This window comes from Suillus discolor, assembly GCF_016758755.1.
Source record: "Suillus discolor strain FC423 chromosome Unknown F5147scaffold_7, whole genome shotgun sequence".
In the NCBI taxonomy this organism is placed as follows: domain Eukaryota; kingdom Fungi; phylum Basidiomycota; class Agaricomycetes; order Boletales; family Suillaceae; genus Suillus; species Suillus discolor.
In genome coordinates this window covers 271,483-284,350 of record NW_024541254.1, presented here as the reverse complement: position 1 = coordinate 284,350, position 12,868 = coordinate 271,483, and the positions used below count along the sequence as shown (strand labels likewise).

The 12,868-nt window shown below is 45.7% G+C and overlaps 2 protein-coding genes across 2 annotated transcripts; one reads left to right on the top strand and one right to left on the bottom strand.

The window, feature by feature from the left end:
• Positions 1–320: 320 nt before the first annotated feature.
• F5147DRAFT_833954 (copper amine oxidase) lies at positions 321–3,338 on the top strand. The gene is made up of 12 exons (XM_041443893.1): positions 321–764; positions 816–1,007; positions 1,059–1,379; positions 1,436–1,466; positions 1,519–1,804; positions 1,864–1,876; positions 1,995–2,118; positions 2,176–2,210; positions 2,260–2,532; positions 2,585–2,800; positions 2,852–2,901; positions 2,955–3,338. Exons 1-12 carry the CDS (start codon positions 369–371, stop codon positions 3,226–3,228), a joined length of 2,211 nt encoding a protein of 736 aa, XP_041297177.1. The 5' UTR covers positions 321–368; the 3' UTR covers positions 3,229–3,338.
• Positions 3,339–10,152: 6,814 nt separating this feature from the next.
• On the bottom strand, positions 10,153–12,501 carry F5147DRAFT_758345 (uncharacterized protein; the record flags this gene model as incomplete). The annotated part of the gene is made up of 11 exons (XM_041440400.1): positions 10,153–10,330; positions 10,392–10,561; positions 10,611–10,805; positions 10,980–11,126; positions 11,188–11,562; positions 11,614–11,685; positions 11,742–11,914; positions 11,976–12,074; positions 12,149–12,313; positions 12,376–12,414; positions 12,477–12,501. The coding sequence occupies 11 exons, from the start codon at positions 12,499–12,501 to the stop codon at positions 10,240–10,242; spliced, it is 1,551 nt and encodes a 516-aa protein (XP_041297176.1). The 3' UTR covers positions 10,153–10,239.
• Positions 12,502–12,868: the final 367 nt, after the last annotated feature.

Here is a 12,868-nt window from a genome sequence, read left to right as displayed (position 1 = left end):
TGCACATAAGATTTGTGTATTTCCGTCTTGTTCGGTCACACGTACCTCTTCATCTGTCCACCAGCATGCCCAGAAGATACGAGCAGCTAAAAACTGCATCCTTGGATGAACCCAAGCATGAATCAACGCGAGCACCGAACAGGATCACCTCTCTTCGTCTTGGCCTTTCATTCATCCTCATCCTTGTACTAGCTTCGCTAACCGTCATCCAGATCAGACCCTCTACCTCTGGCTCCAAAATTGTTTTCGGGGGTTCCGAGACACTTGCCGGCTATGATGAAGATATCAAGATCTGTGCATCTAATATTCCCCCTCCTGCTCGCCCTCCAGCTCCAATCAACCCATGGGCCTCTCTTACTATCGATGAAATGGTGGAAATTCAAAATTGGCTCCTGAACACCCAAATGAACCTAAACCTCACGCGAGGAGATACAGCTCGGCCATCCGATAACTCCGTCTATATGATACAGACATACTATCCTCCCAAGGCTGATGTCCTCGAGTACTTCTCGTCTTTAGATCCTCGTAACGCACCTGCAAGGTTTGCTCGGGTTACCATTCACCATGGCGGGGCCGTGGAACCCGTGATTAGAGATTATCTCGTCGGGCCGCTCCCAGTCACACCAGCTACAGAGATGATGCATTTGACAAAGATTTATCATACCGAAACTCTTCCGTACAACGCAAGGGGATATGATGCCCTTGACTGGAATGTGCCCGAAATCCACACCAAGATAGCAGCTCCGCTGATGGATGCGTACAAGGCGAGTCGTTTTGATCATCTGGCTTGCCTAATCTTCCTTATACTTTCTCAGGAACTTCTAGGTGGTTTGCCCAATGATACCATTGTTGCTGGAGGTGCTGGGCCGTTCGGTTTCGACGGATCATTCAGGCGCTTCTGGTTAAACTGGCAAAGAGACACACCCGGATTTTGGTTGCATCCACTGAACCTTTGGCAATATGTCGATGTCAGCGGTACTGATCCTTCAAAATGGGACCAGCTGAAGGTAAACTTTATTTCGGTTGTAACGTTCTCGTGCTCAACCCATATCTGTTAGATCGTGTACAATCATCAAGTATTTGACACAGCAGAATCATTCATGGATGCGTTTCATAATGGTACGCTCAAGCGTGTACCTCCAGTAACAAAGCAAGAAGAAGACCTTTCTTGGAGTACACGAGAACGTATTGGTGCCTTACGCGACCTCGACAACCTTCCAGGACCTCGTTCTGTATCTTTTGCTGGGTTGCGATTTAGGGTTGATTATGACCTGCAATACGTCAGTTGGATGGGGTGGGGGCTTTACCTGGGTTTCGATCGTGACATGGGACTAAACTTGTGGGATATACGCTTCCGAGGTGAGCGGATCATCTACGAGGTGATTGTTCATTGTCTACTGCACTGCTTTAACTATCCGACTAATATTCAAACTAGCTCAAGCCCCAAGAAGCATTGGCACAATACAGTGAGTTGTCGAATCTGAATTGCAGGGAATATAAGTGACCTGTGTAACACAGCCGGGAATGATCCCTATAAGTCGAGCACTGCACTTCTAGATTCATACTTTGGCATGGGGCAATCGGTTCGCAACCTACTACCAGGATATGATTGCCCAGATGAGGCGATTTACCTCCCAGCTACCACTTTTTCTGCGACAGGGATGATGTCTAGGAAGCGGGCGATATGTATATTTGAGCAGGATAGCGGACGTCCTGTATCAAGACATCTTGGTTTTGAGCGAAGTGAATTTGGTGCCGTCAAAGGTTACCAGCTGGTCATTAGGAGCGTCTCCACCGTTGGAAAGTAAGTTACATTATGATAAAAGTTCTTTAGAATGTATGCACTCAACATATTGCATTTAGCTATGATTACTGTGAGTATCATGATTAGCTTCCGTCTTCCAAAATTCGACTATTGTTTAACCTTTCTTTAGTGGTGAGTACTTGTCGCTCGGTTGGTGATCATATACTTACTTGCGAGACCCTCTCCCAAGTTTGAATATATCTTCCACGTCGATGGAACTATCGAGGTTCGTGTATCAGCATCCGGATACCTTTTATCAGGGTTCTGGGATGACGAGCAAGGAGCTTACGGAAGCAAAATCTGGAACACCACTCGTATGTCGTCTCCCAGTACTTTCGACATATATGTATATTGCTGATGCAAATAACCAGTTGGAAGCCTCCACGATCATGTCATCAACTTCAAGGTTTTGAAAATCCATGTGACATACTTCATGATCTGAGCCTTTTCTGCAGGTCGACCTCGACGTAGGAGGAACACAAAATTCGCTGTTGAAAACAAGTCTTAGTCAGGAGGTCACCACCCAACCGTGGTTCGACGACGATTGGGGCGAAGAAGTGATCCAACAAAAGATCACCCGTGAATACATCGATAACGAAGACGAAGCCCTGCTGAGATTTCCCGCCAATTTCCAAGGAGGTTATACTATTGTGAACACTGATGAAACCAATAAATGGGGAATTCCTAGAGGATACGCAATTCACCCGGGATACTCGCCGGTTTATAATGTACGCGACACATTGAATGTTCCTGTATTGTTTTGACAAACGTTCTTCCAAGACCGTCGTAGGATCTAAGCGTCTGCTCAAGAATGCCAACTGGGCGCGTTATAACCTGGCGGTGTCCCGTCGCAAAGATACGGAGCCCTCTTCCAGCAGCATGTGGAACTTTAATCTTCCAGGGGCTCCTCCTGTCGACTTCCACAACTTTTTCGACGGCGAAAATATCATTCAACAGGATCTGGTGACCTGGATTAACGTTGGGATGCACCACCTAGTAAGTTTACCTTCTAGTATCTTAGTGCAGAGCTAAACTGCTCGGTAACAGCCTGCATCAGAGGATGTTCCGAATACAAGGACTAATACAGCCGCTTCGAGGTTAAATCCTAGCTATGCATCAATGCGACGTGCTGACTCGCTGCATTATATAGTTTCTTCCTGACACCTTTTAATTATTTCGACTACGATGTGTCGATCGAGTCTGCCAACGCCATATTGCTCCAGCCTCCCAAGAAGCCAGGAGACCCGTTTTCTTATGATGATTATAATGTTCGTCCAGCCCACTGCGTCCCGCAACCACCTGCCGCATTCGAGTACTATCCGGAGCAAGTGTACGACCTGGATGGGAAACCTGCACCTCCCTCAACGGTTGAGGAGATGAGGAAGGCTTCTGAGCTTTACCTTCGTATCAAGTTTGAACTTTGACCACGGGAATACTAAAGATCATAGGAGTTAGCTTAGCTTGTTTATGTACCATTTTGAAGATTGTGTTCATCCGAGAAGCAGTGTCTCTTTCAAGAAATTTATGGAAGCTCGAATTTCAAATTTAACGTTAAACGTTGAAAACGCTCAACGCCCAACGCCAGCGCCCAACATCGTGTCCGAAATGAATGTACCTTAACAGAAGGATTTGTGATAAGCTAAACCTTGCGTCTCCCCAGCCTTTTCACACCTAAACTTTCTCACCATAACCACATATGACCATGATTTTATTTGTAGCAACTTTTTTTTTCCTATCAAATGTCACTCAAGTACCAAAGAAAAAAACGACGCCTTACGTCGCCAATCCTATTATCACCACATAACGAAAGCGGCAGGGGATGAAAGTATCCTTGATGACGATATGATTTCGCTTCGTTTTGTCTGCTGGCGCTATTGGCCAAATATGGTAATATTGATTCAAGGTACACTCATTTCGATCACGGGGTCGGGCGCTGGCGCTGTGCGTTGAGCGTTTTCAACGTTTAACGTTAAATTTGAGCTCCACTGTACCGAGTCTTGCTCATGCGGCCATAATCTTGATGATCCGCCAATTAGCTCGAGCTTCACCATCATCATGGTTTCCTCTGAGCCATCCTCCAGTTGTACTCTGTTGTGCTATCACCTTCTTAAAAGCGGCCTTAAGGCTGAGCTCAAGAAATGGACTATTTGAGCGGCGCCCTTTAATGGTCACATCACTAGACCTGTGTTGGATCGATGACTACGTGACCTCACTGATATCGGAACTCGATGCGAATGTGGCAAGGACCTCTCGACAGGGCAAATGACGCTGTCTGCGCCCAAGCGTTGATCCGATGGTGGTATATAAAGCTAGCCCAGCCATCATCTTAATGCACTAGCCTCATCTGCCAGCTCTCTGACGCTCCGACACTAATCCCTTTAATATGACCATAGTCTCGAATGATCCCAATTGGTGGCCGTTGCTCGATTTTTATCGAATTTACAGCTATTTTATAGGTTCGTGGACAGGCAGAGTCAGCGATGTCGATGATGGCTCACTCAGATCTGCCTTTTACCACTGCGACTTTACAGTTACATCCTCTACGGTAGTCATATACGATTGGGGTGAGACATACACAATCATATGCTTATCGAGAGACGTATTGATGCCCTATGATATTCAGTTCTGACATTTGGACAAGAGGTAAGTTGATGGCATTGCTAGAGCAGCTATCTCACGGTTCTCTAGTTTGAACTGGTCTTTGTAAGTAGAGTCTCTCGGAACAGGACGACGAAACTCATTCCGAGCGGCAGAGGCAACGCTGGTCCCGTATGACTGCTATATATATCAGCGTATCTAGCTCATATCTTCACTTTGGTCGGAAAATTGTGCTGATTCATAACATATTTTAGGTGCGCTACGTCGGAATGCTTTCATTTGGGTACTATTTTGCCAGGCTAATTGAGCCAGTACTGTGCTAATAAGACATCATCTCACGATCAGCATCAGCATACTACGTATGTCTTATCATATTCATTGTGATTGTTTCTTCTGACCGGTAGCATGTAGTAGGTCTTCCGTCAGTTTCGGTGACAGATACAGTGAGGATTCCGCACTATTTTCTATCAGTTCATTCAACTCATTGTCCTCCTATGTAGGGGTGAGTGAGAACCTCGACCACTTTGTTGATTCAATATAATGACTACTACAGTTGTGAGTTCGTTTGAAGCATCCAGTACTCTGAGCTCGTTATTGACTTGGATCTTCCAGGTACTATTCTTGGCCTTACACAATGGTGGATGATTTTCATCGTAAATGTCATGCTGGGTTGTAAGCTACTTGACTGCAGTGCTTGATTAAGAGACATGACTGAAATATCACGCCAGACATCTTAATTGCTCGGTTGCGTGCAATGTACAGGCGATCTAGAAAGATTTCAATATTTCTTGTCGGAATCTCCTTGGGTTGCATAGTTGTAAGCGGAGTGATCCTCGCCATATCAAGCAGTAATGTTTCAGGAGGTGAGACTCAATTATCGTTAAGAGACACAAGCGTATGAGGCTCATAGAATACCAGAGGAGCTTATTCTCTCTGGCACCTATCAGTGTGTTCTCAGCGGAAATAGTGGCTCCCCACTATCTGAGACTTGGATAACTTGGATACTCGGTATTGTATGGGAGTTCCTCGTACTATGTCTTGCAGTCTGGATTGCTATAAAACACTTCCGTGAACTGCAACGACCATCCCCAGGGAGGGACTGTTTCGCTATGTTAATAAAAACTCATTTGTTTTACTTTGCAGCGTGAGTTTGATATTTCAATTCAATATATCCTTTATGGCTGAACGTCCTCACCAGACACGCTGCTGTTTCTTGCTTGGTCATTGTCAGCATTCTCTCTCCACAAATATCGGTACGCCAACCTGCAACTGACACGTGCTTCTGACAATTCTCGTCATTTCTGTAGGGTTCTTCTTCGATGGGAAATGAGGTTTATTCTGGCATCCTTGAAATTTCTCTGCTCGCGCAGATGTTTGTTCTGGGGCCACGACTCCTCCTTAGCGTTCGAGAATATAACGCTAATCTGGTGGCTGACTCTGAGACAGGAACTAACCTAACTACGATAGTTTTCCAAGAGGGCGTACCTGTATCAACTGATGATGACGTGTAGCACGGGAAACTATCTGAGTGATCCAAGTGACCCATAAAATATTTCTCGAATTTGCTGTCAATTTATCGCAGTATTGGTACATCATGATTCATTTGGCTACCCATCTGGTGTTCCGAACTACACGAAAAATTGAGGTGACATCATAAGACCCGACGGGGCCTTGGTGTTCAATATAATTGCAAAGCGGCGTGCAAGTCACGGATTCATATTTTTCTACCTGAAAAAAAGAAGCTTGGGCTCCCGCAGTATGATCAAACATTAAGAGCAGCTTGAGCTCACAGATGGAATCCATCAAGTTCCACCCAATAATCATCAAACAATGACGGCGTTACTGTTGACACTGAGAGCTTCGGATATACCGTCACATCTAGGAGTCAAAAGGTATAGATTTGCTAGGATGCTTCGGGTTGACCAGATCACCACCGTCATCCGAGATGTGGTCACTACCATCATCAGCTATGATAAGTTCCTCCTCCGGATCATGCAGAAACAGCACATCATGGTTGCGAGCTTCATTATCATCCGAACTTTGAAAAAGGCAACCGTCACCATCATTACTGGGCTTGTCATCCAAAACCATCAGATCACCATCACCATAGGTCCAGCCCCCAGTCGTCGTCTATCTGAAGTTCAGGCAAGGGATCAGCACACAAATGCCCACCTACTAAAGCAGGGCCATGGGTAGATACAAGGGAAATTGAAGACTCAGTGGGAGTTCGTCTTCAGCTTGCCGCGCTTGCAGCATGGCAAGATCATCTTGATTGCGCTGATCGAGCTCACTATGCCTGAGGCAGGTCTTTTTGGCCTGCAGAAGACGGCCACCATCAGCGAGCGAACATTGACTGCACGCACACCATTCAAGCGACATCATAAGAATTTGCAACGGCAAACTTGACCTTCCAAGTCGTCCCGGGGAAGCTGTATTACTGCGAACAACGTGAAGATGATGAGTGTTGTAAAGAAAGCAGGATGTGATGCATGCCCGGGCCATCATCGTGAGAGACGACAACGAGCTGAGCACCCGTGCCATAGTACTGTGAGCATACGCGCTGCAGCTATGCAGGTGAGACTTGGCGATTTTCGAACATGACGACGCTCTAAGGAATTCGAAGTGATTATTTTCAGGAAACACATGCATGCACATGATCACGAGTCTTTATTTTCTGATTACACCAGATTTTCCTAAAATAATATTGGTCATCTTTATTTCAGTCGAATCTGGTCATTTCGATCACGGTTTTCAATGTTTAACCGTTTAACGTTAACTTTGAGCTCCACTTTGAAAATGTCAGCACCGAGTATTGCTTATGCGGGTATAATCTTGACGGTCCGCCAAAGCTCAAGCCTCTTCAAACGTCACCACCATGACCATCATGGTTTCCTCTGACTCGCTACCCTCAAGTTGTACTCTGTCGTAATATCACCCTCTTAAAAGCGGCCTCAAGGCTGAGCTCAAGAAACGGACTATTTGAGTGGTGCCCTTGAATGCCTGTGTTGGATCTATGACTACGTGATTTTACTGATATCAGAACTCGATGTGAATGTGAAGGACCTCTCGACAGGACAAATGACACTGTCCAGGCCCAAGCGTTGATCCGATGGTGGTATATGAAGTTAGTGCGGCCATCATTTCAAATTTGCGGCCAGCTTCTTTGCCAGTGACACTCCAACACTAATCCCTTCAATACGACCCTAGTCTCTAATGATCCTAATTGGTGGCCATTGCTCGGTTTTTATCGGATTTACAGTTATTTTGTAGGTTCGTGGACAGGTAGAGTCAGCGATGTCGATGATGGCTCACTCAGATCTGCCTTTTACCACTGCGACTTTACAGTTGCATCCTCTACGGTAGTCGTATACGATTGGGGTGAGAAATGTGCAATCATACGCTTATCGAGAGACGTATTGATGCCCTATGATATCCAGCGCTGACATTGGGACAAGAGGTAAGTTGATGGCATTTCTCTGGCAGTAGAGCAGCTATCTCACGGTTCTCTAGTTTGAACTGGTCCTGGTAAGTAGAGTCTCGGAACAGGTTGATACAGCTAATTCCGAGTGGCAGAGGCAACGCTGGTCCAGTATGACCGTCGTATATATAAGTGTACCTAACTCATATTTTAACTTTGCTTGTAAAATCGTGCTAATTCATGAGATATTTTAGGTGCGCTACGTCGGAATGCTTTCATTTGGGTACTATTTCGCCAGGCTAATCGAGCCAGTACTGTGTTAATAAGACATCATCTCACAATCAGCATCAGCATACTGTGTATGTCTTATCATATTCATTGCGATTGTTTCTTCTGACCGGTAGCATGTAATAGGTCTTCCGTCAGTTTCGGTGACAGATACAGTGAGGATTCCGCACCATGTTCTATCAGTTTATTCAACTCACTGTCCTCCTATGTAGGGGTGAGTGAGAACCTCGACCACTTTGTTGATTTAATATAATGACTACTACAGATGTGAGTTCGTTTGAAGCATCCAGTACTCTGAGCTCGTTATTGACTTGGATCTTCCTGGCAGGCACAATTCTTGGCCTTGCACAATGGTGGATGATTTTTATCGTAAATGTCATGCTGCGTTGTGAGCTACTTGGCTGTAGTACCTCATTAAGATTAACTGGACTGAAATATCATGCCAGACATCTTAATTATTCGGCTACGTGCGATGTACCGGCAATCAAGAAAGATTTCAATCTTTCTTGTCGGATTCTCTTTGGCTTGCACGATTATGTGTGGAGCGATCCTTGCAATATCAAGCAGCACCATTTCAGGAGGTGAGCCTCGATTATCATCAAAAGACGCAAGCATATCAGGCTCATGAATACCAGAGGAGTTTATTCTCTCTGGCACCTATCAGTGCATTCTCAGCGGAAATAGTGGCTACCCACTATCTGAGCCTTGGATACTCGGCATTGTATGGGAGCTCCTCGTACTATGTCTTGCAGCCTGGATTGCTATGAAACACTTCCGTGAACTGCAACGACCATCCCCAGGGAGGGACTGTTTCGCTATGTTAATAAAAACTCATGTGTATTACTTTGCAGCGTGAGTTCGAGACTTCAATTCAATATATCCTTTATGACTGAACTTCCTCACCAGGCACGCTGCTGTTTCTTGCTTGGTCACTGTCAGCCTTCTCTCTCCACAGATATCGGTACGCCAACCTGCGACTGACACGTGCTTCTGACAACTCTCGTCATTTCTATAGGGTTCTTCTTCAGTGGAAACTGAGATTTATTCTGGCATCCTTGAAATTTTCCTTTTCGTGCAGATGTTTGTTCTGGGGCCACGACTCCTTCTCAGCGTTCGAGAATATCATGCTAATCTCATAGCCGACTCTGAGACAGGAGCTAACCTAACTACAATTGTTTTCCAAGAGGACATACCTGTGTCAACTGGTGACGGTGTGTAGCACGGGAAACTATCCAAGTGATCCAAGTGACCCATAGAATACTTCACGAAGTTGTTGTCAATTTGTCGTAGTATTGGTACATCATGATTCATTTGGCTACCCATGAACTACACGAAAAATTGAGGCGATATCATAAGAGTCAGACCCGACGGGGCCTGTGTTCAATATAGTTGCAATATAGCGTGCAAGTCACGGATTCATATTCTACTGCCTGAAAAAAGAAGCCTTGGCTCCTGCAATATGATGAGACAACTTGAGCTCACAAATGGAATCCATCAAGTCCCATCCTCCAGCTTTCAGATTCGCTTCCTTCGCAAGAACTCGAAAGTCGTAGTTTGTTGTTCGCCGTGCATCCAGACTCGATGATCAAGCTCACCGCAGAAGAAATTGCAAGGCACATTGAAGAAGTGAATGATAGGCTGTATGAAGCTGCATTAGATCGGTTGTGAAGACCTGCCAAATCACGACCCATTGTCAATGTAACAGGAAACTTGGAGGTTGCGTTGGATCACGTTTGCAACAATGGTGGACATCAGGAAAAACCTCCTGGCAAAAATTTCGATAATCTTTGATAAAATCCAAGAATTAGGTCTAATTAGCAGCCTTAGGAGAATTAGGAAGATTATATAGTTTAGAAGGACTTTTTAACCCCCTCCTCAGTGTTGGATAATTATCAAGATTTAGCTGATATTAGACATAATAGTGGTGAATTGCAGAAGCCGTTATTACAAATGTTGGTTCACAGATCACGCGTCCCAGGCAATGTTACAAGAACAAAAGACTAATATTGGATTAAAACATGTGTATTAAAGTAATTGCGAAACAGCTGACGACGAGGGTATGAGGAATTTCGGTACAATCACTAATGAATGCACAATATACAGGAATGGATCAGCACCGTGACTACAGAACCTAATCATCGGCCATGCCATCCAAGTCGAGTAGCGACAGAGCATTTCGATGCTCACTGGCGAGATGATCATTGCCCTTCTGTTTCAAAGCCCTGCAAGTAGCGTCAGTATCCAGCATGTCAGAATGGCACCATCCACACCAGCGAAACTTACTGTACAGCTTCGAAAATGTCAGCCATCATACAGTGAAACTTTCCAGGTGCGTCCTTCTTCAAACCCTCGAGAAAGTTGACATGGAAAACATAAGTTTCACTGAATTGATTCCCGGTAAAGTTAAACTTTCCCGGTGAACCAAGCGTCTTCCAGAAAAGGGCCGCGTAGATCTTGAAAACAAATGAGCACAGCATGAAGGCTTAGTGGAAAGGACATTACTGCTGTTGCCGCCAGCGCCAGCAATGGAATGGGGACTTCGGGGCGTTTGGCCTTGTTTCTCGCAATTTCGACAAAACGCGCCGAAAATCTGACGCCGATGGACTTCGCACCATTGAAGACTCCGTCGTGTAACAGAAAAATCAGTAGTTCACCCTGGTAGGGCTTTTTCCCTATGGGCAAAGCATCGTCGTTGGACTGTTGAAGAGGGAAGTTAGTAAGAGAATAGAATGGTCGAGGAAGGAGAAACGATATGGGAATACGATAAAGAACCCGCTCCTGGGTGTTGGTGAAGGAGGGAAGATATGGGAATACGATAAAGAACCCGCTCCTGGGTGTTGGCGAAGGAGGGAAGGGACAGAGTAAACTCACATCAAACCTCAAGGCATATACATATGCGTGCTGCTCCATGAGTTTTTTTGCCTTGACTATGTTGTTGCTGAGACGGAAGTAGCTATCGATGTTCGCACATGCAGCGACTTTCAGATCACGCCGCAATAATGGGATCCGGGGCTCGACCTCAAGTAATAGCAATGATAGTTAAAAAAAATCCGTAAAACGAGACATGCGAATGACTTACCAAGCTACCAAGGAGAGCAGCATACTGAGCATCTGTTTGAAGGCGTTTTTTGATGGCTTTTATGCCGCGATTCTCGGCCACCGTTAGCAAAGACTGGAGTGATACCTGGTTTTTGTCGACGAGCTCAGGGTAAGCATTGACGAAGATGATGTGACCTTTAGCGTCAATAATGGCATCCCGGACTACTCGCCGAGTCTCCAGGTTCTGATCGAGTAGTTTGACGTTTCCTTTCTCCGTTCGAACGAGAGAAGCTGCAGAGGTGACCTTCTGGACAACTTCAATGTCGCTGGAGGGAGGTTCCAAGGAGTCACCACGAGTAGTGGATTCTTCAACTGACTCTGAGACAGCGTTGTCGACATCGCGCCACATTGGAGTCTGAAGGTAGTCTGTAGTATCAGCGTAGAGTATATAATAGTATGGACTCACCTCCTCGGCTTGCTTTCGCTCTCTGGCGGATTGCTTCAAGGAGTTGCCACGTGATTGAACAAGCGAAGGCATCTTCCGAAACTCAGAATCAGCAGGATCAGCTTAGGTAAACCAGTGCAACTACTAACCTCGTCTGAGAGCATCAAGGCAGTGGCCTCTGGTTCTTCGCCCTCACTCTCCTCGCAGTCGGCATCAGTATCAATGCCATTTGGTGGCTTGTCCTCAAGATCTTCGTCGGAGTCGAACATCGCAGTCACATCGCGCATCGCATAAGTGCGACAGAGTTTCTTAGGACGGGCAGCTGGGATGGTGCACATCATCATAGTGAGTAAGATTCAAACCCCTTGTTATCTATAACTCACCTCGATTTTTTTCAGGTCGCAAGTCCTCTGAGTCGCTACCATGGCCACTAGAACCATACCCATCATCCGATTCCTCGTTCACAAAGGTACGCTGACGCTCTACCATCAAAGTTAGTACTTATCGCTATGATTTCAAGATTAAATACGTGATGTACTCAGTTTTGAAGGCAAACCCTGGTCAATCTGAGCAACCGCACTTGGCGCTGGTCGTTTCGCTTTGGTGGGTGGTTTGGTAGATGGTTTGGTGGGTGGTTTGGTGGGTGGCCTACTCGCCGGTGGGTTGGGAGGTGCTTGAGTCTGTTGAAGAACTTTTCTTGCCGACTTTTCAGGCATCCAAACTGAAGTAGCAGGTGAGCATTGAATTCTCTGATTTCAAGCCTGACCGAAGTCGCTTGCTTACTGGCTTTTTCCATAGCTTTTTTCTTTGCATTTCGGGGCTCTATTCAAGCCCAGTGAGAAGCTGCCGTCTCGCCAATCTTCAAAATAATATGCTTAACTCACCACGAGAATTAAGAGGTGCGTACATGCTATACTGGATTGCAAGGACAGGAAGCTAACTGAATGAATGTTCAGGATACGAAAAGAGCGGGAGGGGGGGTGAAATAAAAATTTGACAACGCTGTTAGATTTTTCGTTGTCATTTTTAACGGTGACGTTGTGTGCATTGCAGTGCATCGGTGGCAGTTCCGAGTCGTTAGGTGAGTTCATTTTACCTCAGACTCACTAGGATATTTGCGCGTATATCGGCCACGTTGATCCACCACTCCCTCACCCTTCACCTTATCTTTGGCACAAAGCATCCTTTACTCTGTCCACCCTTCACTTCGGCTAATACTGCTCATTGGGCACTGGTCTACTTCCTGATTCCTGTCGTCCGCATATGCTGTTCGGAT

Bases quoted from the DNA above. Each gene is read 5' to 3' on its own strand.
- F5147DRAFT_833954 (XM_041443893.1), top strand. From the start codon at position 369: ATGGTGGAAATTCAAAATTGGCTCCTGAACACCCAAATGAACCTAAAC. The intron at 2,211-2,259 runs GTTTTGAAAATC...CCTTTTCTGCAG, and splicing joins ATCATGTCATCAACTTCAAG to GTCGACCTCGACGTAGGAGG. The intron at 2,902-2,954 runs GTTAAATCCTAG...TGCATTATATAG, and splicing joins ACTAATACAGCCGCTTCGAG to TTTCTTCCTGACACCTTTTA.